Source organism: Strix uralensis, chromosome 11 (genome assembly GCF_047716275.1).
Source record: "Strix uralensis isolate ZFMK-TIS-50842 chromosome 11, bStrUra1, whole genome shotgun sequence".
In the NCBI taxonomy this organism is placed as follows: domain Eukaryota; kingdom Metazoa; phylum Chordata; class Aves; order Strigiformes; family Strigidae; genus Strix; species Strix uralensis.
This window is the reverse complement of record NC_133982.1, coordinates 13,892,189-13,919,226: the sequence shown is the minus strand read 5'-3', so window position 1 is coordinate 13,919,226 and position 27,038 is coordinate 13,892,189. Positions and strand designations below refer to the sequence as shown.

The 27,038-nt window shown below is 36.1% G+C and overlaps 1 protein-coding gene across 7 annotated transcripts in view; it reads left to right on the top strand.

Moving 5' to 3' along the window:
• The window catches only part of MEF2A (myocyte enhancer factor 2A), a 93,252-nt gene that overhangs the window by 34,346 nt on the left and 31,868 nt on the right, over positions 1-27,038 (top strand). For 6 of the 7 annotated variants that reach the window (XM_074880765.1, XM_074880763.1, XM_074880766.1 and 3 more), the window contains exons 2-3: positions 2,187-2,382; positions 8,258-8,461. In XM_074880765.1, the coding sequence (XP_074736866.1) occupies positions 2,329-2,382; positions 8,258-8,461 (258 nt within the window). In that variant the 5' untranslated portion in view covers positions 2,187-2,328. Of the gene's footprint in view, positions 1-2,186; positions 2,383-6,370; positions 6,440-8,257; positions 8,462-27,038 lie in introns of those variants that run through there. The other variant, XM_074880764.1, reaches the window with a different exon arrangement.

Below are 27,038 nucleotides of genomic sequence, written 5' to 3'. Positions count from 1 at the left end.
ACTCCAGAAGTTCCTGATTCAAAAATCACTGAATATTTGGAGAAAATGGTTTATAAATATTGCTTTTAAGTGATATATGCTCATTTTATTCTGATGTTCCTCGTTTACCATCATAGTGATAGTTGCTAATAGCCACAGATAAAATGCTGGACCAGATGGATTGGTCTCACATGTGGTGGCTATTAGCATGTACTAGTTATGATGGTGAGTGCTTTTAAAAAGCGGTGGAAGGAATCTGGTAATTCTGTATTCAGAGAACTGTTTCGATAATGTATGGTATATTTAAAAAAGGAAGCCACACATGAAGGAGAAAACAAGTATTAAGAACTGCTTATAGAGACCCTTTTATTGGTATGTTCAAGGAATGTAACCAGATTTTCATGGAACTAAGGCTGGTCATAGCATGAGCTGATCTCTCTTTTTTTAAGAGAGTGGGGCAGCTGACTTAAGACTGAATGTTTTATGAGCTGAAGCTTACAGTCCAGTGAATATTCTTTGTTTTTTTAAAAAGAAAGGTATAAATTTATATGCCAGCTGTTCCTTTCCATGTAAAATATTTGCTCTGTGCTATTGGTTGTGTAGAGGCTTGGTCATCTGGCCTTAGCTAGCTCTTAATACTTCTGTAGCAGCGCTATGGAATAAATTTTTTTTCTTGAAGAAAATAAAAGGAATCCAATGCTGATGCATGCTTTCAAGTGTTTTGCTATATAAACTCTGTCTAGTGCATATCTTTTTAACAAATGGACATCACATAATCTTAGAGTTGGTTTGATCTTAAATTCCATGGAACAGTATTTCTAAATTCTGTTGGGCATTTTATGATGTTTTACCAAATCAGTCCTTCGTTGATATCAGGTAAATATAAAATGACATCCCTTCATTTTGTGATGTTCTTCCACCTCTTTTTTTTTTTTTTTTTCTCCCAAGCTGCGTTAGAACGTCATAGTTGTTTCCTCAGTGTAAAGTGAATGTGTTGTGAAGTATAGCCTGTGACTAATCGCCTCTTGCTGTCTCTACTTATTAACTGTCTGATGGTGATGTGGTTGCACCACTTTCTACACATGGCCTCAAGGATATGGCATTGTGACACCCATATTAAAATATGCAAGGCTTGATTTCAAAAGACATTTTGGGCTGGAAAGTTAGAGAGGTTATAGGCTAATATTGTGGCTGTCTTTTAGCCCTTTTATTTTAATGGATATTAGGTGGTAATAGAATAAGGTGTACCTATTTTATGTTTATACATTCTAGTATACAATTGTTGACCAGTTTTGTTGAATGTTATCCTACAGTTAAAGCAGTATGTTTGGTTAAAAAAAAAAAAAAAAAGCTAAGCCATGTTCCAAAAATGCATTTACAGTTTGTTAAATATCAGTGTTTTACAAGTCAGTTCGGTGCAGTAGTACCAGATCAGAATATTATGATGACACACTGGCTTTTCAAGTTGCATGCACCTTTATCTTTTTAAACAATACAACAAAATGAAATGTGTGCTGGACTGGTAATCGGTTATTGGCAAATGTGTAACTTACAGGTTATTATAGAGACAGTAACTGTGTGAATGCTTTAATTATTCATTGGTGTTTTGGTAGCTGTGAAATAGTTCTGTTGTGAAAATATTTTCTCTGGTCTTTAAGTAAAGATATTCCCTCTTTCTTTCTCCCTCCTGCTTCCCAATGAAACCCCAAATATTGTCTTACAAAATGAGATGTAATTTAGTTTAGGAACATGAACTTCTCATGGCTTTGTTTCGTTCGCGTGATGATAACTTAAAAAGAGAAACAGGAAACTCAAAGTGGTTTCTCTATAAGGTTTCCTAAAATAATGAATGGAGTTCACCAAAACTTTGTGGGTAAATTTCTGAAACCTCAGATAACTTGAGGCCTCAAGCTTAGAGTGGTGAGCACTACCTCCTTTGACAACGGTAAATTTCTAAGTCATCCAATTGAATGTGTATGAAATTATTGGTCCTTTAAATCTGTGGTTTGTAGGTAGAATCTAGCAAGCTAGTTGGAGTTTGTTTAATTGGAACAAAGTATGAGGTGTAATATTTTACTAATGAAAATACTTGGTTCTTCACTGAAAGTATTTTACGCATGCACATGTTTTATGGCTATGCAGGTGTTTAATAATGCTTCCTCTTTAGCAATTTGTAAAATAATTTTTTCAAAATTTTATTTTTTTAGGCGCTTATAAGAAGAAACAGGAAACTTTTCTCAAGCTGAAGACAAAGTAAAAGAAAACTGTATCATGTGTTAGGATACTGAAGAGTGATATTTCTTGGATTAGTATATTTCTGGATTGCAAAGCAAAAGAAAGAGGTTGAAAATGGGGAGAAAGAAAATACAGATCACAAGAATAATGGATGAACGGAACAGACAGGTAAGAAACAAGGAGTCTGCATGAACAAGTTAATCAGTAATCCTAAAAATGAATGGAAACTTTTAATATAGTCATCTTAATTCACTCTTCTAAAGACGAGCTTTGTCTTCATTTATCTACAGATGGCATTACCAGAATACAAATAAGAAATATATCTCAATGGTTTTACTACTGTTTGAGGGGAAAATTGTTATTTATAAGTAATATCAATTACTACTTTAAATCAAATTCACTGTAAAACTACTTAAATGGTACCCTAGTCTGTAATTCCAGCAGAGTGGAGGTTCATGTTGAAACAGACACCTTACTTGATTTGATAGCTACTGGGAATACATAGTAATGAAGATAAAGGATGAGAAATTCAGAAGGGATGCTGGGAACACATAGTAATGAAGATAAAGGTTGAGAAATTCAGAAAGGATGTAGTAAAAGCATTTGCTACAGCCTTGTTGAGAGAGGAGTTTATCATAGCTATGGACAATGATCTACAGTGGTTTGATATAGTAATGTGTTAACGTGAATCTATTTAAAAACATTGATTTATATTTCTTGTAGGAGCTGTTTGCTACAACAGTCTTTAAAAACAGTCAGTCAAATGGGAGGAGTACTCCAAGTGCACTGTTTCAGGAAGAGCTGCTTACTTGGCTGCTCTTGCCCTAATAAAGGGGTGTCCTGTGAACTTGAAAAGTACCAGAAGTTGGTGACTGTAGAATTAGTGTTTCCTCTTAACTTCTAAATTGCTACATGAGATATGAAACAAAATTTTAACTGGATATTGAAATGTATAGTGGGGTATCTGGAAGCTACCATTTTTAAGGAAAAGTATTGTAGGAATGACTTAACAATCTTTAAGAATAGTCTTAGTGGGTCAGACCAAAGATGCCACTAGGCTGGTGTTTTTTTGTCCAGTGATGGTTAATAAGCAAATAAGTGTAGGATGGAGATGCACATGTTACGCTACTCTCTAATCCTCTTCCAGCTTCTAACTATTCTTAGCTCAGGGATTTCCTGAGCTGGATGTGGTTTCCGTATATTTAGTAACCATTAATGGATTTTTTTTGTGGTTTTCCCCGCCCCTGCCAGTGAACTTGTTCAGTTATCCTTTGAGCCCTTATAAAGTTGAAGCATTTACAACATCTTTTGGCTAGGATTTCCTATAGGTCTTATTACCTGTTGTTTCAAGAAACACCTTTTCATGTACCCGTTGTCATGGTTCTGCTAGTTATTTAGCTCCTGTATGGAAGAGGCAGCAGTCACTCCCTATCTAGTCTGTCCATCTTGCTTGTTACTCTGTGGACCTCTGCCATGTTTTCTTATTTTCTCTTAAAATACTTTTTCAGGTTGAAGCACTCTAGCTTACTTAGTCGTTTTAATAGAGAATTTATTCCACACTTTTGACCATTCTTGCTATTTTTCCCTAAACCTTCTTGAGTATTGCTACATTATTTTTGGTGGCAAAGGGACCCAGAACTGCACAGTGGTCAAGATGCATGCAAACCGTGGACTTACATAGTGGTGTACTGATGTTTGCTCTCTGTTTCCTTCCTAGTATTTGATTTTCTTTCTTAACTTCTGAGCACCAGCTTGATACAGTGTCAGAATTCCATGGGACTGTCCTGCTGCTGGCACATCAGCTCAGAGCCCATTGTTTTGTTTGTGAAATCAGGATTGTTTTTCTCCCTGTATCACTTTAAAGCAATGTAAACTCTGAGAAGACTATATATAGCAAGAAAAGTATTATTGGAGTTTGGGAGAAAGCCAAGTATTGTGTTTTGAACAGCTTTAATCACACAGTGACTGTATGTTTGATGTAGATAAATGTCTTCAGTACCCGTAGTAAAAGTAGATGAATTAATAACTTCAGTTCTTTCAGATCTTGCTCTAGAACTTCAGGCATGTTGATGAGGTGGAAATTGATTCCCCTTCCCCCCCTTTTTTAAACTTAGTTGCAGTGAGTTGGACAACCTTGGTTTTGTTCTACTTGAAACATAAATATTGTTATACTATACGCTGACTTTGGTGTGGTGGTGTTTTTTTTAGGGGAGTTGCTTTTTTTTTTTTTCAATCTCCATCTCATTGTTCAGGTTGGAACAATGGAGAAGAAGAGTATTACTGCATTTGTATCAGATTTTAGACCATTTGTATCATTGCTGTGCCTGAAGCAAAATATGGGGATTAAATTCTAGGTTTTGTTTCTGGCTGTTTTATGGCTAGCACATTTTGGGGCTTTTTAGTGACTAGGAAGAGGCTTTAAGCTCCAATTTAAAAATGGAATTAGGCTTGCCTTATCCTTTTTATTTGGAACTTAGAGGTGATAACATACTGCATTTTGGTTTTGAAAAGGTTTTAAAGAGATTAAATAGATTTTGTTAGTGGAGCCAAATTTTTTATGTGTAGAGGTATTGATGGTGTTCTTTAACCCCACTGGTGTCCTGTGGGTTTGGTAGCTAGTATATAGAGCTTTAACATACTGAAATGCCCTGATGCACTGGATATTATTAGGTATTAATTTACTTCAGAGATTTTTTTTTTCATTGACCTAGATAAGGGGGGCATTTAGGGTTTGTTTTGCCGAACAGAAAGCGTAGTTCAGTTCTGTTCTCTCAGTTTTTCTGTGGCATATGCAGCTGGTTAGTAGGTCACTCATGAACATGCATATGATGTTCTCTTTAGATGTTTAGTATGATGTTTAGGGTTTTTTGTTTGAAAATACGAGTAGAATGAGGTACAGCTTTGCCGGCAGAGCAAGTTTATATAACTTATGTGGAAAGAAAAGCTATTGTTTTATCAGAAGCATCTTATTTCAGATGGGATTGTATGTGAACTCAAAACAGAATATATAGACCATTACTCTGGGGGATTACAATAGTCATGAGACTGTCATTGTATTATTAATTAAGCAGTCTTATCTGCTTGAATGAGCTGTAGGACATTTATCTTCATTAAGCTGAAGAGAATAAAGTACAGTAAATTAGATATCAAAGGAGCTCAATCTTGCTGCCTTTGCTCTCTCCCTGCCCATTTTTTGCTAAGCAATATTAGAATAGTGCTGAGGAAGCCATTGGCCTGCAATAAAGATACATATTTTTGTTTTTACTGTGGTTGTAAATGGCAAGGAAAAAAAAAGATAGATAAATTTGCAAACTAATATTCTGCTTTCTGTGTTATTTAATGAAAACTGAGTTTATAATAACCTATTTGCATTAAAGTAAGGCTTGGACTCCAGTGGTAGCGGGGTTTGTGCTAGTCACTGTCCAAACACAAAGTGAGAAATGGGTGCTAGCTGAGAATCTCACAAGTGAAGTAGCCTTACAAGAGGCGAGAAAGATACCATTTCAGTAGAGATGTTAAGATCCCTTGCCCAGGATCACATGGTTCCTCAGCGGAACTAAGCCTTCAGTCTTTTCGTTTAATGACTTCTCAAAATACTATAGCGCACACATATCTTGTTAATAACAAAAACTAAACAGTAGTACCTGTCTACACCTGCTCATGCTCAGGTAATAATCTCTTAAGTGTCTTGTAATTGAAGTATCAGAAGAACAATGGCTATTTAAAAAAAACAGAGTTTCCCTGGAGGGATCCAGACAAAGTAATTCTCAGTGTCCCATCCAAGATAGGATAAATAAATCCCACATGTTATGAAAGAAGGCATGTGTAAAGTGACAGAACTTCTAGGAGACTAACACAACATCTGTTTTTAAAAAGTGGCTGTATTGTCTTAGATGTGGATAGTAAAATTTCCAACTGCATTTAGAAAAAGTACAACCCAGTAAAACCTACATTTGTACTTGGTCAACTTGTTGAATTGGTAACTGAAAATAAAATACTAACAGAAGATGCATTAAGGTAAAGTCTGTCAGATTTTTTTTTTGGCATCTTTTCTCGCTAATGTATTGTAATTGTTAAATGAAAGTAGGTAAAAAGATTTGCTTACCCTAGTTGAACCGTGAATGTGTTATAGCACTCTTACATAAAATTGTTTCAGAGATAGAGCTGAATCTTAATGGAGCTTCTCACCAAACGTGCTTTGAAAGGGTTGAATAAAAAAGTTATGGTAAGTACTCACTTTTCATCTGAACACAGATTATTCAAGCCTCACAAAAGGCTCTGTGATTAGTGGTGTTTAAACCTAAAAAGTTCTTAAGTTAGAAACACTGCACAGGAACTTAGGTGGAACTATGGTTATCATAAAACGCCTGACATTCCATATTCTCATCTTTCTAGGTCTCTGTTTATTGCCTCCATTCCTACTGTGGCTAAGTGTTAACAATCTGGGTTTACAAAAATCATAGGCACGGTGCATTTTTGGGAGTAGGGGCACATGTTAAAACAGGTTGGGGTTTGGGGTTTTTTTGGGTTGTTTTGTTTGGGTTTTTTTGATGGATGCGGATACTGTTTTATAGTGGGAAAGGAATGTCAGGTCCACAGTACTTTTGCAAACATTGGTGGTGGAAGAGCAAAGTATGCATATACTGTTTTAATAATACAGTTATTTTCAGCATGCTGTGTACACAATGTTGTTAGTATATCAGTCTGCATCATTCTGAGACTATTTATGTGGTGGGAAGGATAGTATATATTTTGTATTATAGATAGTATTAGAAAAAGTAATATACATATCTGGAAAAAAATGCCTTGAGGTGTGTATACACAGAATTTTCCGATCCATCTTCCAAAAACTTGATGTACACTTAATTAATTAACGTGTTAAACTATAGAAACCCATAAAACAGGTTTGATTGTTTCTTGTGTTTTACTTCATTCCTATCTTGCAAGATATACTGACTATTGTCCATTAAACGTGTAGGGCATGTAGGTCACTCGCTTGTCACAGAAGTGTATACTTGAATTGTACTATGGGGGTGTGAATATGGCCCTAGACAGAGGTGTTCCATTCAGTACTGAAGCTCAGATTGAAAGGCTAGATCCAAAAATAGCATCTTTATTTGAAAGGTCTCAGAACATGATTTCATAGTATAGATTAAGTGTCTTTTTGAGACACTTAAGAGAATGTTTAGTAAAAATATTGTCCTTTAGTAAAAATATTGTCCTTTAAGAAAAGTTGGCCTTAGCATCAGGCCTGTGTTTGATTCAACTTGATGTCGAATACATTGATACTCTTATATTCTTATAATACATTGATACTCTTTATATCATTAATTGAAATCTTGTGAAAGGAATATTTTTAAAAAACTTTTTTCATAACTGATAGTGATTTTTATAGCTATTTCTCCCCCTTCGCTGATAGGCAAATGCTTCTTTGCGATGGTCTGTAATGGATTTATCTTCCTGCAGCAGTTCTAATGGACAGAATGATTGTTTCATGATGTTCCCAAGTGGCAGAAATTAACTTAAAAATATAAGTGAACTGATTAGATGGTTTAATAGCAACAAAATAAGAATGTTTCTTAGCTTTGCATAATTAGAATCATATTACATAGGAACAGTGTTGCTTCCACTGATACTGCTGTTTGCTTTAATTTTATTAGAATTAAGGTTATGAGTAACTTGTAAACTAGTTACAGACTAACTGATCATCACCGAAGAAAATATTGTGATACCTGGAAAGTCCGTGTTGGTTGAACAGAGGATCCTACAAACTTTAACTCTCCTTGGTAGTTATGTACCAGCAGAAGAGCTGGGGGGGTGTAACTGTTTAGCTTAGTCTAATATAGAGCATTGGCCCTAAAAATGACACCCAAATATGACAGGCAATTCTGTTAACTGAACATGTGTACAAGCTTACGTTGCTTGTTAGTAGGAATAAATAGTGTAGACTCAGTTTGTATATTCCTTGAATGCTTCATGATAGTCCTTCAAACCCTTGTCATGTGTTTAAAAAAGAAATAAATCATTATTCTTTCTTCTCTAGGTCACCTTTACAAAGAGGAAGTTTGGATTAATGAAGAAGGCATATGAGTTGAGTGTACTCTGTGACTGTGAAATAGCACTCATCATTTTTAACAGCTCTAACAAACTCTTTCAGTATGCCAGCACTGATATGGACAAAGTTCTACTTAAATACACAGAATACAACGAGCCCCATGAAAGCAGAACCAACTCAGATATCGTTGAGGTAACAATTTGAAAAGACACGTCAGTTTTCTTGTCTCGTTAATACTTCAAATATGAACAATATTAGAGTATTTTAAGATATTTTAACCAAATGTATTTAACTTGAAAACCTTGTCATAAAATGTCAACTACTGCTTTTAGTCTGGTTTCTCTAAGGCACTAAGTCATCTTTACAGCCATGTTGTTTTCCCATCTGCCCTCCACCCCCTGCCAGTTTCTGGGAAACGTGTTTGATTTCAACCACATTTGGCAATGGAAATAGAGGTGTGAAAGATGGTTGTTTTTCTGGGGGAGGGAGGGGGCGAACTGTTCAAGGTTTTAATGGAAAAAATCAATTGGATGGAGAATAAGGTCCAAAGAGTGCCCTCAGCCAAACAAACAATTATGCTTGGCCCCTTTTCTCTTCTGAGGTAGTAGCCACTTTACCAGTCACATGTTGCACACAGATTGAATCAGCCACAGCCTGTGCTGCCCCTTGTTCAGCCAAAAAAGCCAACAAAAAAAGGGAATCTGTAGAGCAGATGAAGTTAATTAAATTTGTTGTCCAGTCACTCTGTATGTCAGTTAAAACATACCAGTGTGCAGAGTGACTGCAGTTTCTGCAGTAATAGAATAGCATGAATATATTTACTCAAAGGTATTGGTTTCATCTACTATTATTATGCTTGTGCTTTAAATAGAAACTCTTTCCAGTACATAATTTCTAAAGTAGGTGTAGTAGAAATCAAGGATTTTTTTTGGCAATTCGAGCCTTTTTGTACTGTAACTGCATTTCAGATAAATCATGTCTCCAGTAGTCCTGTAAATAGACTAAAACAGGTGGCTGACTTAAGTGTTTAATTTAAATTCTGAAGTTGTCTTCTGAACAAATGCCTTGCTTTTTAGGAATAGTGATTAGCCTCGTATAGCTGGAGAGTCTATTGCCAAGGGGAACACAGAGTACAGCGAGGATACTAGCTGATTTTGTAAATAAGTTTTCAAGAAGAAAACAGATTGGCAAAGCTGGGAAATAGACTGATGCCTTGTATTTCTTTCTGAGAAGATTCTCTGCTAATTTGTCAACTCCCTTTTATGATCAGAAAGAAAACCTCCCCAACTTCTGTCTTCAGCGCTGAGTACTAATGAGAGGGATAATACAAGCTTTGAAGAGTTGAAGGAGTATTACTTAGTCACTGGATTAGTGCAAATAAGGGATAGCTGCTGTAGAGGAAGGGAGAACCTAATTCTTTCAGGATGAGCTTTTGATCGTGACAGACGTGAATTTGAGAAAGGAATACAAGCAAGTCAGGCTGATTTATTTCTTCTGCATCTGAGGCCTCTTTGTGTTATGACTTCTGTAGTAGTGCTGCTTCACATCATGAGGACTAATCCAAAAGAATTTCTACGCAAGGCTACCTGTAGCTTTTTAAATTTTTTTTGTTGGTGGGTGTTTTTACCAGTGTCAAGCATTTGACCCCAGTCAACTGCATAAAAAAGTACAGGTAGTACCCACGTGCACATATGGTTTCTATTCTGGGGGAACATGCAAGAACCCATCGACAGATTCTTACTAATTTTCCTCTGTAGGTTTACTGTATTATACTACTGTGAGATTTGGGACTTCAGTCTCATTTTTCAAACATAGTATAATTTAGGAGTGCATCTCCCAGTCTCTTCAGATTAGCCCTGTGTACTTTTTAGTTTACTTGAAAAGTTTTTGGTTTATTTTTCTCACTTGGGAAAATTATTTAGCCAAAGAGGGGAGTGTATACCTTTTTGCAGGGAAAATATATTCTTTAAGTTTATGGCTGTATTCTGGATGGGAAAATTAAATCAGTAGGATGAAATATTTACAAGCTCAATATATGTATGATAGAGTGGTGTTTTCTCTGTGTTGGATTCCAGGAAAAAAAAAAATGTGTACAGTATTTCAGAAAGGTACTCTGCAGTTTCATTTTTTGCAACTGATTGCATTTCAGATTTGCTCCACCTGTATGGTAACTTCATAGTCTATTAACTATTGTTTTTTAGGCAATTAAGAGATATCATTCATGGTTGGGTTTGGATGGTTTGCTTCCCACTGTAAGTAAATAATGTCTTTAATTTAGAAAAACATTCCTTTTCAGTGGAAAATGATCTACTTTTTTGTGTTACAAGAGAGCTGAATTGGTTCAGTGGAGAATATGACGTGCTTTGGGAGCAGATACACTGACAGGTACTGCATAGGTAGGAAGGAACATGGGAGAAGAGATGAGATGGAGGAGAATAAGAGTCCTGTATTTAAGCAGTAGCAAGTTGCCAGAAGCCTATTGCTTCATGTAATGTCACCATTGATGGATGTTTGTGGCATGATAGAGGTGAAGTTATAGTACCAGCATTTTGGAAATGTTCTGAAAGAACAACGTAAAATGGCTTCTCTTTATTTTGCCTGTGTAGAAATACTATTTTAACAAGTAAAAATTACTGAGAACCCCCCCTAAAAATCTGTCAAATTATACACTAAACCAGTTTAGAATAAGTAATTCCATTTTATAGAGTTATAGCTAATGTTACTAATCTTAGTTAACATTTTAGTAGTTCACTTGCCTGCTTGAATATGAAAAATGGTATTTACTGTGATGCAAGCTCACCATGAAACTAGTCTTCACCCACTGTGGTCCTGATACACATGACAGGAGTTTTTGTTTTTTGGTTTGTTTTTTGTTTTTTTCTGTGTTAGAAGGAAAGCTAATTCTACCCAGCTCGGAAGCTGTATAAGGGAAGAAACCAGTCTACTGTTACTTTCCGTACTGGATAGATGGCAATATTGTAAATGATTAAGTGAAGTTGAGGCGTCTTCCCGTTGTAGTTGCCTCCTGTTCAGTTTTGGCATAAGGATTGTTTTTATATGCCCAGAGCTTGGTATCTTCTGTTGCTGCTGGAACGTTTGTGTGAAAACATAGCGGGAGGGAGAGCACCGGCATCTTAAATGAATACTAGAATTTTTCTTGATACATACCCTTATGTCTTTCACTGTACGTGCTATTGTAGATGTGAATGCTCTGTTGCTGTCCTGTACCTGTTATTTTCTAAACTTTGTCCCTTTTATGTTTTTTGTTGGTTCCATTTTTCTTTCTAATTTCTGTTAATATTTCTTTGTCCTCCTCCCCCCTTTTTTTTTCCTTCCATTCAACTTCTAAACAGTTCACCTATCAATAAATTGTGGCTTTACCTATTTCTTGCTGTTGGGTTTTTGTCATCGTGATTTTTTTTCTTTCATAGCTACTTGGTAGCTAGTAACTGATATCAGTGTAAGGAATGTGGTTTTTCAACCATCTAGGCAGAATTATAGACTTTTGAATAGCTGGAATTGGAAGTTACAGAATTTTGTTTTAGTATGAGCTTAGTTTTCTAACTATCAGTAGTATACTTGGGGATGGTCCATTTCCTGCCATTTGGTACCCTTAAAATTAAGGGAGAAGATCTTGTAACAGATGGCCTGTAACCAGTTTTAAAGGATATTTTGTGTGGCATTTTTGAGCTGGGACTCAACCTTGTTGATCTTTGACTTTTTTGCAGTTTGAATCTTGTTTTACAGCATTGGAAAAAAGAGGTGAATAGGGAAAACAGGATTGACTGAAACACTCAAAATCTTCAGAACATACACAGGTCTGTGAAATAATTTCCTTGCTTATCAGATCAGGCACAGTTGGTCTAATGGGTTTTTTAGATTAATTTCTGTATCCCTCTGAAATATGGAAGGTGAACACAGCTGATGTGAGGACAGTGAAACTTTGCTTATGATTGCTGATCTCTTGACCTTTTTGTAAAGGGCATTTATTCAAGAGGTGGTGAGTGTAATGTTTCCTTTAAGCCTCATGAAAAGAAAAACATATCTTCTGTTGAAAGTCCACAATAGCTTTTTCATACGAGTTCAGAAATATAAATTAGCATTCAAAAACTTCTTTGATGTTTCTTGCTCTTGGACAATATGGTCCCTTCTCACATCAGATGGGAGAGGGTTGGTTCTGTTGTACAGTAAGGTTTTATTTGCCTTATTTTTTTCATAGTTGAGTGAAAGCTAGTGCTCTTGCACAGGTTAGATGGACCATATAGGGATATTGAAAAAAGTGAAATTTTCATTCAGTCTGTTTTGAATTCTTGAAGTATTAGGATCATATATTTAGTTTTACAAAGCCATAATGGCACAGTTGAAGATGGTTACACTGAATCTATGATTTGAAGGACTTGCCGTAGGTGTTACAGCATTTGATGCTTTAATGTTCATGGACTTCTTTTCTGTAACACATTATTCTTGGCAAGTAACTACTTTTCCTGAAAAAAGAAGCAGAGTACTTCTGCAGAGTAAAATGGGAAGAATTTCAGGTTTTATCAGGATTCTGTATCCATATGGTCAACAAAATGTTTTAATGTATAAAAGACAATTTGAGACCTTGAGCGTTTATCCTTTTTTGATCCAAAGGAAAAAAGGGAAATGAACAGGCACTCACACTCAATCTTCTTTAGTAGTGTAGGGTGTGTTAAGATTATTACAGATTATCTACAAGGTAACACTTTCATGCTGGCCCCTTCTGTCCCTCAGGAGTGCCTCAGAAAGCAGCAGTTGTTCCCTCTCTTCCAGCCTCTCTTTCTGGGAGTCAGAGGCTGAAAACAGGATTTTCTTGCCTGTTTAGCTGAACTTTTTTATCTCTTTTCCACGTTTTGATGTTGAGTGATACAGCAAAACAGGGTTTATTTCACCTACACTTGGCTGTGGGTGGGTTGTGCATGTTTCATTGTATCACCTCATCAAACTGAGGTGATTTGATTTTTAGGAGCCTGTCTGAAATGTGACCTACTTTGCTGGTTGGCACATCTGTACCCATGAGAATTTCGGATGGGTGTCAGTTAATGAGCCTCTTCTGTGCTGTATAGTTTAATGCTGTTTTCAGTATAATATAATGTGTTGTATAGGGCTTAGGTTATACCCCAAATATTGACAGCTGTCCTTGAAATATGCAATAATCTGTAATAAAAATCATAATTAAAAAGTGTAAAAAAAAAAAAATCTATCCTGAACCATGTCATGTAATTACTGTAAACATATTCTTTTGAAAGGCTGCGGTATTGGAATAATCATAACTGTTTCTTGGTGTAAGTTACAGCGAGTGATTTGGATGTTTGTATTAAATCTTGACATGGAAAATGCTGACTCGAATAGAAAGTAGTGTTTGTGATGGCTTGGGCTGATAGCGGTCATGTCACAGTTTTGTCAGAAACAAGACAGAAAGCAGGTAAATGTACCTGCTGCTACTTACAGTGGTGTGAATAAACCAGTTTAATTTTATAGAAGCTGTATTCAGTGCATCATCTTGCATTAAAATACCAATCAGGCATTCTATTTCTCTGCCTTTTCACAAAATTGTAATGAAGAACTGTTATAGGAGCAATACGTGTTCTTTAGTCATAGACATATATAGTACCAGAGATGTGATTGTCTGATCATAGCTTTGAGTAAGCATGTAGAGCTCATCTGCACATGTAGAGCCTGCAGCATAAAGAAGCAGATGCATCTCCACAGCCAGATGGAGCATATGCCAAGAGACAAGTGTAACAGTGTGGGGAGCATAAACAGAAAAGTTGGTGTTGAAACACTATTTTTATAAACCAAAAGCTTTTTGGTTTTGTTTTTTTATCCAGTTTTCTCCACCTCCCCAGCATTGCTTCTTTTCCAGGCTATGGATTACCAACACAACATGTATTTTGAACTGTTATTGGTCTGTCATACAGTGTAGTAGTTAGTTAACCATGACATGTTATGGTATTTTGGTAGAGCTTGAATTGGTTCATAGCTTCTTTTTTAAAATTTGGGTGAAATTCATAGGCTGTTGAAGATTTGGGAATGGTATCTCAATATACATACATGCACACATACAAAATTACATGAGAAAGACATTCAGTTCATTGATCCTGTTTTCTTCCTTGGAGGATACCTGGTGTATGCAATCTAGATACGCATTTGGCAAACAATTTGGGCTTCCATGTTTTGCTATTCAAAGCTAAAAAGTAAGATGGTGGAAGTTGGATCACATCCTGCAAAAATATTTCTTTGAAATGTTTCATAAGAGACGTTACATGGTAAGTTTTTAAACAATTTTAAGAAGGAAGAGAGCGCTCTACAACTACCTTCAGTTGAAAATGAAAACTGATGCTTAATGTAGGTGACTAAAATATACAAATTTCCATGAAGTATGAACACAGCTTTATAGAACTAAGATAGTGTTGAGAAGTGATACCATGAATGTTGCTGGTTAGACCCACACTAGAGATTGTAGGAAGGTTGACAATGCTGATTAGTTAACGTTTTGCATTCCTTCCTATCTGATAGATGGAGAATTGCCAATAGTGGGCTAGACTTAGGAGAAAAAAGAAAAAAGCAAAAATTTTTGGGCTGATAGAAGAATACATATGAGTATGGTAAATAGTATTATCACGTGTTTTAATTGATTGGACCACTTGCTTTGGTCTCCAAATAGCATGGACCACAATGTGGAAATAAGTGGTATACATTTAAAAGAGGGAAGAAGCTTAAAAATGGTTTCAGTGAGGTAAGGAAATTACTTTGTAATCTGCTCGTGATGCTGAGAAAATGTAGGCATTATTGGACTTGATTTGCCAAATGATTATGTAAATGTAATTATACTGCATATAACATTTCAAATAATTTGAGATGGCACACAAATGCCTTTGAGACATTTTAAGGAGGTGATTGAGGAGGATTTATGTATGGTTAAGGACTAAAATCTCACTTTTAACTTACCTTAAAAAGAGAGAAAACGCATCAAAACTGCAGTGGTCTGCAATATGATTTATCAAAAACTTAGATGTATAAAAATATATGTGTATTTATATGTATAGTAGCTTGAATCTATTTTTTTTTTCCTAGTGAAAGTGTTTACCATAAACCTGGCTTGTAAACAGGTTATGCTTTGGGGTTTTATTTCCCACCCAGGTTTCAGGAAGAAACAGCTTCCTTGAAAGGTTTAGAATGTGGTAAATGTAGCAAATATTTGTTTTGAATATAGTGACAGAAGATACCTGAAGATACCTGTGTGTTCTATGCTGAGCAAAACAGTTACTACTCATAATGGTGTCTGTCTCTTCTTTCTTTTTTTTTTTTTTAATTTGGGAGATCAAGTTCCACACTTAATCCCCAAAGTAATTTTGTTTGAGCTGTTTACTGTTATCATTATTTTTTCCATATCTTTCATTTGGTAATATTGTTCTACTTCTTTGGCTATGCTGAAATTGCTTTGGGCATGCTGGTGACTAATGTTGACATGCTTGGGGTTTTTTTTTTTGTTGGTGACTTTAAGAAAGCTGACAGTGCTAGAAAAAAGTTCTTGTTCCTAGTTAATGTCATTTTGTGTTCCTTCATTTCTGATATATAAACAATTGCTGGAAGTAGGATAGGCTTTTTTTTTTTTTTAAAACAGCTTTGGCTTGCCAGGAAATAATCTAAAGCTACACTTTTCTCGTGTCTAAACCAGTGATTAAATTTACTGTTTTAGGGTTAAGAATGCAAGACGATTTCTACCTCTTAAAACAATGCTGGTATTCTAAATTTACCATGCTGTACTGGTATTCTGAATTTTGATGAATTCCAGCTTTAGTCACTAACTAAATGAAATATATGAAATTTGTCCAGAATGCATCTTTATATATAAGTTTCCGAAGTCTCTTGCTAATAATGGTTGTGCTAAGCTGTTGTATTACCAGTAGTAATTTTATGTAGTCCCAGTTCAGATTGCTCTGTGTCCTATGACAGTCCTATGACAGTTATACTAGTGAGATTATCTTAAAGCTGTGAAATGAAATTTGCTATGATGTTCTCCTTACTTTTTTTTAACAAATTAACAGAAAAAGCTAATCACTTAGCTGATGAATGACAGCTTACTTGGCTGTGCATCAGTAGAATCTCAAATTGAATCAGATGGCTCTTCAGGAGGCTGTGCTGCTGTGAGGACCAGAATCTTAAATCTATATCAAATACTAATAGAGGGCCTTTGTATGGTACCTGTGTACTGAAAACTGCAGAAGCAACCCTGCAATAGGTGATGTGGATATCTTTTAAGAACCAAGATAACTTTGTATTTCATTGAGAAGGCACATCAGGAATTTGAGTTGGTCATAATAGCATGTTTTTCTGTTTGAGAATTTTTTTTCCCCCATTTATTTTAATCTCTCTTTAAAGGGGAATGACACAGGTCCAAATATCATTAGTAAAAAGAAAATATCTAAATCTTCCCTGTCCTCATTCCAAGCTATCGGTGTTTTGACCTGGTGGTCTTAATGGTTAATTGTCCTGTGAGCTAGTTGCTTGACCAGTGTTTTAAATTCTGTTTGTAGACCAGAGAGCATTTCTTCCCCTCCTTTCCTACTACCTCTTGAGAAAATGTAGCTAATATACTAAACTTTCTCCCTTCTCCTCCCTGCCTCTGTCAAATGCTGTTAACTTTTTTCCTGAATTTGACATGAAACCCAAAATAACAATAAATAGATCTAGCTTAATAGATCTAGTGAATGAATTGTTACAAGTCATAGTCTGGAAGAAGCAAGTTCTAAGCAGAGCTGGAATAGTGCTTGTTGGGGCATTTAGGTAGCAGTTTCTCTAAGTAGATAACTGTTTTCTTTAAAACAATTTAAAGCATGGCTTGTTTCAGTTCCCATCACTACCGTGTATGTAGCTACGAGCTACTTATAATCACTAAAGTTCCCAGAGATGTGCTTTAGTTCTTAGAACAGTTCTGAATGTGACAGGCATGGCTGTGGGCATGACTGTTCAGTGTCCTGTCCTGCCAGTCAGTGGTATAGGCCTCTCACTGTAATCCTGAAGTGCAGACTATAACTAGTAATACTATTTAAAAGTTCTTTCCTCAGTTTCTAGTGGTAGCATGAGTTGTGAATAATTCAGTTTGATGTAAAAATTTTGTAAGTGTCTCATTGAACTCCAGACATATTTACCGTTAAAGATAGAAATACCTAACAGTGCTAATTAATATAATGAATATTTTGGATTCTAATTACATAACATTAACTACTTCGAGTTGTGTGTTTTTTTGTGCTTTCCTTTGCATTGTGCAGTATCTAGATGTAATTGGAATAAATCAAAATATTCAACAGCTTAAAGCAGTAAGAGCAAAACTTGTTTTTACTCTACTCTGGTAACTTAGTAGGATGAGATTTGAATAAAGAAAACTTTTGTTCATTTTACTGTAGAAAACTTAGGCTGTTGTGCTTTTGGATGAGGTCTCACAATGTAAAACATGCCATTAGGTGGAATCTGTGTTGTTTTTTTAAGTTATGACTATTGTAAGTACTTCTCGTGTTTTCTAGGAAAACTACCCTTGACTTAGGTTTATATTGCAAAATAGCAGATAGTAGTATCGTATTTACTGTACCCTTCCTCACAAATCTTGATTAAAATATAAACTTTGAACTGTAGAAGCTAAAATGTGTCAAATGTTCTAGACATCTGTAAAATAAAGATGCATTTTCAAGTGGAGTAGCTAAAAGTGTTTTGAGAGATTTGTTAAGGGTCCATCTTGCCTCTGGGATTCTTTGGCCTGTGAAGGTTTGTTGAAGTGATTGCTACATCCTATACCTCTTACTCGCCATCCTCCTTTAGAAGCAAAGGGTGATTATGGCTCCATGTTTCTGTATTTGTTTGGATACAGACTTGGATAACACATTCCAAAGAATCAAAACTTAATGAAAGCAGCTATTTTTTTTAATATTGCATATAGTTTCTATTCTTGGTGAACAGCACATACCTCTCATTTCCTTTGGAGACCGGTTTTAGTATTTATTTAAATAGGTGCTACATAAAAACAGTGATTCTCCTCTGTTACGAAGTCCTGTATTTATTTCCCAGCTGTGCAAGTGATATTTTTCCAACTGATTCTGCAGTGTGTTTGGAGAATGTTTTTAGTTTTGAAATTTATAGGGCAGACACACAAAGTCCAGTTCTCACACCCACTGCTCGGAAATGCATATCAAAGATCCTGTTCTGGATTTAGCTGTTCTGGAGATGTTGTGTTAAGTAGGATTGAAAATTGACTCCAAGAAAATCTGTAACAGCTCACTGCTTGTTAATGCCGGAGTTCATGCAGGCAGTCACACAAAGACATAATTATTCACTTGTATTAACAAGTTCTTCAAGCTGTGCTGGTCTTATGTATTCTGCAGCCCTTGTGTTGCTGCAGAATTTGGTGCTTTTGAAATTCTGTATTGACAGTAGAGTATATTTTTACTTTGCGATTTCAAAGTGAGGACCATGGCATCTGTTAATCAAGAGTGAGTGACTTTACACAAGCTGTGCATGGAAAGAATAGACCCCAGAACAATGCATCTTCTGGAACTACAGTAAGATAAATAACTGTTCTTTCTGGTGATACTCTTGATTTCAGTGGAGAGTTAATGTAACCCCAGCTTTTGACTTTGAAGCTTATGGGTTTGGTAGTGTATTCAGCTACCAACCCTGCCAATCTGCTGGGGATTAACCACCTTGCGGAAGGGACAGGAGAAGTGCAAGCTTCTTGATCATTGCTGTTCATCAACCAATGGTTTAGCATAAACTGTCAAAAAGGAGGGAGAGAGTCAACTATAGGATGCTTGACTCCCTTTGGACCTCAGCATGTTTACATGCTGTGTTTCTGTTAAGTTTCTAGTACTTTGCTTTTGAATAATCTCAATGGTTCAGCCTTAAACTGATGGGGCTTCTGCAGAAGAGGGCTCGGGGACTCTCTAGCCTCCAAGAAAGAATTACAGATCATCTTCATACTGTCATTCAACCTCCCAGTCATGTAACCAACATGTGGGTGTGGTGAGATACTTCTGATCATATGATGGAGATTGTGGTTTGTTCATTGCCAGTGTTTTACTGCAAGTAAACCATCTAGGCTGTAACATATTTAACACTCATCTGAACAAAGGACTTCATGTTGATCCTTTCACCTGGTACGTTTTGCATAGTAACTGTTTTATCACCTGATTAAAGAAAGTATTTATGGTGGTAGTTCTTGTGTTACAGACCTATGAATCTCTTAACAGCCCTTGCTATATCATATCATTCTTGTTCTTCATAGTACTTAAATCAATACACATAGAGTGTTAATGTCTTTGTGACTTATCAGTGATAGTAATTACATCTTGTTAATGTCATATCAGTGATGTAATATTTCATGTGGGAGCTTACAGGTCTGTAATTTATAGTATAGACTATGGAATGCTAGTTAAGTTAAATTGACAGTAGTGTGAATTTTAACATTTAAATAATGTTTTACTTGAATTACTAGTTACTTTCAATAGAAAGTGGATAATATATTCTTAATTAAAAACTTCCAAATTCATTGGGAATATTGTGAAGATTTTTTAGTTCAAAGCTCTTATGCATTGTCCCACTGAAAGCTCTTCTAACTATAACAAACCGATGCCATTTAAAGCCGTGCTCTTATTTGCATTAACTTATAATTCAGTACTTGCTGAGTATAGTGACTTGTTAAAAAGAAAAAAAATCGAGCATGCCAGAGCCAGTCTTTATGCAACATTGACATGAATTACACATGATAGAGTAAAGCTTACTCATATTTCACTATCCCTGATTCTGGTACAGTCTTTTCTCTCTACCTCTCTGGATCCCACCTTTGATTTCCCACCACCTTTTCAGGTTAGGTGAGGACAGTCTTCAAAGAAATGCTTTGGCTTTTGATAATTCACTCTAAGTGAAGGTTATGCAAGGAAAAACATATTAAGTATATTCCTTTGACACAACCGAGAAGTTCAGTACTCAAAACACAAGTTGTGACATACTTATTATGGCTTTGTGTCTTGAAGTCCTACATTCTAATTATTTTAATTCATTGCAAATAGAGATGTGTACGCTTGTACCCTACTTTATTTCAGGAGAGGTTCGCTGCTTCGTGTTGTACATACTTATCTCGGTGTCTTCAAGTACCTGCTTTCGGTTGTCTTACTCAACTTGCTTATTTTTTGGTAAATATTCTGCAGTGGCGATATGAACTAGGGTAATGCTTGTTTGTGTGTACACACACCACACCTGTTTAGAGTGCACACATGTGTCTACACATACTTTTAGTGATTTGTTTGTACAGTCAGACACCTTTTTTGGGTGAAACAAAATGGCAGTTCCATACCAATATTAAAGGCAATTGAAGCTTATTCTGGTAGACATTAGTGTAGCCAGTTCCCTTAATCTTACATGAGAATGGTATTTTAAAAATCGTATAAATGCTTAGAATCCACTAAACATTTTCTTTGGGAATAGTTGCTATTTGTGTTGTAATTACTTTTTTGATAATACTAAGTTATCTTGAATACCAAGACTTTGAAATAGTTTGTTATCCTTTTCAATTTTCAAGCTGTAAGGAGAAATTCAGGACAAGAAATGTTTGAAATAGCAATACTGCATAGGCAGGTAGACCAAAAGAAGCCCATTCTTTTTATATCAGTGATTTGTAATTGGAGTTTAGAAAAATTTTCTTGGCAAACTATGAGTAGGAGATAATATTTTTACTAAAGAACTTCTAAAAGATTATGAAGGATATTATGCAGATGGGTTGCTACACTTGGAAACTTTTCATGTTCCATATGGCTTATCTGCAATATACTGTTGCTGAAAGGAGGCATTCAGTCGGCTACTGCTGTTGCTGATTTATATTTTTAACCATTGCAAGTATGCGAAGAGGTACATATGGGAAGATGTGTATGTACGTGTTGTCCCTTGAGTAAGGATTGAAAAAAGCATTTGTGTACCATAAAATATCTCTTTGAACATTCTAACATAGAACTGTGTTTTGCTTGGTTTTACCATTAATTTTATTTGTTGCAGACTGCATTCCTTGAAAGGACTATAAAATGTATTTAATTTATATGCTAAGGAATAGTTTCTGCTTCCTGAAGATGAACATCAATCTCTTTTTTGTCTTTTGTTTTTAAGAAAAAGATTGAGTAGGACTGACTTAGACTGGCAATTTAGTAGTCTTTAATGGAAATATCTAGTTGATGGTACTTTCTATAAAACAGGTAAACCGAAAACCTGCTCAGCAATATAAAATTCAATAATTTAGTAAGTCGTATAGAAAGCAAAACAAAGACAAATGCATCAAATGTCAGACTTTGAGAGCTTGATTTAGTTTTCACTGTGGAAATAGTATTATCAGTGCTAATGGATTACTAATTGTTTTAAGTCTCAAGAAGTTTATTTAGGAGTGAGCAACCCAGCTGGTTTGTAGGTCAGCAACTGTGTTATGAAGTCCAGAGTTTACAGTTAGTGTTTCTCTAAAATCACAAATACAAATAAGCAGCTTCCCTTCCTATGCCTTCTAGTCCAGTGCATTCTGGGAGTGAAAAGAGTGGATTTTATAGCCCATAAAATTATTATTCTTCAGTAACTACTTGTGGTTTGTCTATTTAAAATAATGTTTCACAGCAAAGATGCTTCAAGCTAGAATTTAAGCTTCATACCGTGTCATGTCTAAAAACCTTTTGTATGTGTTATTTTATATAAATGAGAGTTTGAATCCCGAGTGCCATCTTTATCATATCTTGGAGGAATTTGACAGCTAGCTTTCATGTTTGGCAAGCGAGGGATACATGTTAAAATTTGCCAGATACTGGAAGTGCTCCAACATTTGAAACAAGACCGTGTCTTTTCTTAGAGTGGTATATAACAGGGACACTGATAAAACTTAAAATCATGAACATTTTTCATCTGTAAATGATGAATACCTTTGCCTAAAACTGAATATAGTAGAGCATTGCTTAAAGGGCTTTTCCTTGTCTTTTATGGCCTAGTGCTAGGCGGCTTGTAGTCTTTTTGTTCATGTAACCCTGGAATAAGTAGTTAATCCTAAACCTCCTTTTTTCCCCCAAAATACTGTAATGTTTGGCCAAGAAACATAATCATTGTAGCAAACTTTGTTAAAGTACTGTAGTCCGCATTTTTGATGTCTAGATATCTTTGCATAATATTCATTATTTACTTTTGAAATACCACTAATTTAGCACAAGTATGGAAAATATTATTTAAGTAAGCTAAAAGTAGAGTATGTCAATTTTTCAGATTTTACTTACTATATATTGTTTTGGTTGGGATGCCTACCAGAAAGATTGGTGAGGCCTTGTTCTTTAAGAAGTTAAGCTCTCCAGTTGCTTAGCTCATGGAAATGTCTGTCATAATCTAATTTGACCTATGCATTTCACTGAAGTTTTGAAAGCTGGGCACCACTCTGCTTTACTGTGCTGTTTTAGGACATATGTATTTGTGGCTGTAATTAGAATGTGAAATTCTAACTGATAGCGTAGCAAAATGTAATTGAAAATGTCGGGAGTACTGAAAGGAATAGTATTAGGGATAAACTTAAGTAGCCTCCTAACTCGATGGAAAGGAACATCAGCTTCATAATCAAATTTGAAGATGCTTCGGTGGTTGAAGTTGAGAATATTAATAGAGCCTGAGGAAAATTTACAAAATTTTTAAACATTACATGAAATAATCCAGTACATCTAACTATGAAAAAGAAATCGAAGCCTACAGAAATAATGTTGATGAGCTTCAAACACAAAACACTGTTACTCAGTTGAAATACATGATTTTTCTCTGTCTGTTTGCTTTGATGTATACACTGCACTTAGTATTCACTCCTGCTTGTATTTTAGACAGTGATAAAATTCATATACCCAACACTGCAGGGGCAAGCTCCGACTTTGCAGAACTATGTTCTTACTCTAGAGGAAAGAAACAGAAATGATAATACTTCAGAAGCCAAACTGACCTGCAGGAAGTTTAAAAACTATAAATAGATTTCAGTGACTAAGAATACTCCTTGGATACTTTAATATGTTTTATATATAATAGAAGAGAAATGACTGTTATGTAAAGGATGATACACCATAGTATTCTTCAGGGTGATGAAAGTGAAAAATTTTGTGTTACAAAAGAAGAGTAATCCAGCCTGGTTTTGGGCTCAACTTCTTGACAATAATATGTAACAGGAAGCAAATAATAAAGCAGTTGTCATGCTTTCAGCATAACTTCTTACTATATGTAAAGTCTGTAGTGATACCTGTAGCTTTTGCCAGCTGAAGTCTCTCTCTGCTGTGGGGAGCTGAACTGTGTTAAAGGACTATGCCCTGTTTTCTCTCACTGATGTTTCACATAATAAGAATGAAAACTGGGTGGAAGTCTGGTGCTGTGACTACTGTATTTGTCCTTTGTTTTGTGAATATCTCGGAAAAAAGGTGCAGTTTTTTAAGTAGAACATGATTATCAATGGTGGCTGATGCAATGAACAGGCCATTCCTTCTGCCTACTTTGCATCTGTGGTGCTCAGCCCATACATTGGAAAACCAACTTATTCCTGCTACAATTGAAAACAAACCCAGCAAAAATAAGTAAAATAAAGAATGGCCAAGGAGAATTTTTCTGTCATTTTAGTGAAGAAAAAATGAGTTATTGCAGGCTCAAGCAAACATCAGAGTTGGTGTAAGGGTGATCTCTAGGATCTTGCACTTTCTGTGGCACTAAGTTGTTGCTGTCAGTCAGCTTGTCAAACTGCTCCCACAGAGATTTCAGCAATTCCCTTAAAGAATGGGGAAATAACCTTAAAAGCATGGATCCCTGTAATCATCTGCAGAGATGGAATGTGAGACTGATCCTGAAGGCTGTGGTACGGCTAGATAGCTCTTGGTTACCCTGGGGTCTCTCTTTTAGGAATTATTTTACTTTGTTCCTGAACATTGATAGGAAAGGCACTATTGCAACCTGGGCTAATCATACTGGCTTCTGCATTTTGTTGGTGTGACTGCAGCTTCACAATCTTTTGCCTCAGTGGTCTTGTCGTTATTCCCATCATGGATGGCAGAGTGATGCTTAGTCCCATCCTCCCCGCACAGAGCTGCGTAAACGCTTGGCAGCTGCATTTGTGGGTGAAGAGCCTTTGGGATTTGGTGCAAATGGCAGCAGTGTCCTCTCCACTGCTGCATGGCAGCTCTCTAGAGCATGAGGAAACTGTTTATTCGGTTATCCTTTTGATAACCATGGTGAACGTGCCTACTGGAGCAGCAGTAATATTTGGCAGTACTAGTGGAGCCTTTCTGTTACTTCAGGCCTGAGGAATATTTACACTTTTTTAAATTGCAATTCTTAAAAAAGTTTTTACTCCAAATTTGTGCTGCTTCACAGCTCTTCTGTGCTCTGACTGCAACAGCAGAAACAGAACTAGCCACAGGTTTTAAGTGAAAGGTTTGCCGTTTCCAAGGGAAATAACTTTTCATTTCAATCTTAGTCAAATTTTGGAAATGTTTTTCCTCATGATTTGGGATGAAACATCAACAAAAATCCTGTTTGGCCAGCTCCAATAGTAAGTGCAAAAATAGAGCTTGTTAACATGATACATAGTAGCATTGATAGCAACAACCATTTCCTTTTTGTGTAATATTACAAGAAACCAAACACTGAAAATGTTTTGAATGAACTGAGACTTTTTTGTACTTCATAACACTTTCTACATTTGAGGTCATCTTACTTTTTTGCTTTAAGACAGAAAAATATTATTTCCTGAGGTGACAGGGAACATAATCAAGTTCTCTACAGTTTTGCCAGAGCTGGTAAGGAGCCCAGATCACTAATACCAGAAGTCTTGGCTTTTTAACCATACTCACTGAATTGAAGCACAAAACATGCTGATTGTGCTCTTTTAACCATTAGCAACGTGTCCTTTCAGAGTTGGGTATAAAAACCAGGGTCTTTCATGGGGAGAAGGACAGTTGGGGGTTGTCACTTAACTTCATCTCTGGTAGCAGTAATCTGTGTTTATTAGTTCAGAGTTTCTGGTTTCCTGAACTGCTGATGACCAATATATTGAGCCAGTGTAAGTTTATGTGAGAGAAGCTGCGTGCAGCTGGGCTGGAACAACCCTTGAGGAAGGTGGTGACTTGATTTCACGCTGTGGAGACTCAGCAGGATTAAAGCTCCTGCATTTCATGTTTCTCTGTGGGATTTTGTGGAAGGAAGCTTATGCTAAGATAATTACACTGTGACGGTTGAATATAATCTTTGCTTCCTCATGGATCATACAATAAATCACTTTATTGTATTTTTGTACTCTTTGGTATCTATATTACTGGTTTCAGTAAAATTTATGTTCAATTGTAGAGAGAAGCTAATTATTTTGTTGCTGTTGATGTTTTGCAAGAAGCCCTTCTTCTGTTCCTTAGATGCTTCTTGCCAAGGCATGATTCTTTTCTTAAATTAGCAAAATGCAGTGCAATTAAAAAGTGCTTTGTATATGTGCGGGGAAGTTCACGAAAATATTGGGGCTCTTGTACCATTTACTTGAATGTAGTATTTAAACTTGTCATAGCTAGTCCAGCCATTCCCATACAATGTTTCCTAAGCTGTGCCTTTTAAGAAAACCCCAATATTAAGCCAATAATTATAATATTCACATATTTCAGTTTTACACAGTGAAGCAAAAGCAGCTTAAAACTTCTGTGTCATTCTGTGATATCAAGATGACTACGGCTGTCTGGAACACTTGTATAGTGACTTTGTTTGTCACACAACTATATTGCTGTGTTAGCTTCATTCTTTTAAAAAAGATTTCATACCTGCCTTCGTTCCTCATACTTTACATTATTTTCTGACAAAAACCAGTACTTTTCTCTCATTGGTTAGTTAATCCAGTCTAATATCAAAGCTGCACAATCTCAGTAACTGAAGGCACAATAAAATGCATTGGCAAACATGTTGGAACAATTTCCAGTAACTTTGGCTAAGTCTTAGAGGAAGTGGAAAGTAATAGAGATTAACTCAAAAGGCTACACATTCCCTTAGATGATCTGGAAAACACGACTTAACACCAGAAAGCAATTGTAGTGAGCATCCAAGAGCAAAACCTGAAATTTAATGGTCTATTTCCATCTTGCTGTAACAAGAAAAATCTATGTTCCATGTTAGCCTCAACTGCAAAAACTGATTGTATTCTAAACAAGCTTATCAATCACAGCAGAGAAGTAAAACTCTTTTCGTGTTACACAAATATTGTTTGGTCTTACTAACTGGCAGGTTTTTCTTCACTCTACCCACCCCACCCCACCCCCCCCCCCCCCCCCCCGCCCCATCTCCAGAGTTAATAAAAGTCTCAGTGTCTATTATAATATCTTGGAAATAGCTCAGGGGGGCAAGTTATTTACATGAATTGGAGAAATAACAAATTTTAGCTATAGAGAGTCTCGAGGGTGGAGTCAGCAGCACTTGTTTATGGAGTTTGGCTTTCCTGTGTCCCCACAGAGCGATTCCCAGTAGTCATGGCCTTCCTTGTTTTCCTGTGAGCAAGGGCCTGTTATCATGTCTCACTCTGTAGCCTGTGAGAAAGCTCAGGCTTCGCCTGGCCGTGTGAACAGATTACAGCATTCCACTTGTTAGTACGAACCACGCAGCAGAAATGTTTTACTATTATGTTACTGGGCAATGATAAAGTTGGCAGTCTTTTTATGGTTAGGTCCTCAAAGTGGCAGTTCATGTTTTAGTGATAAGG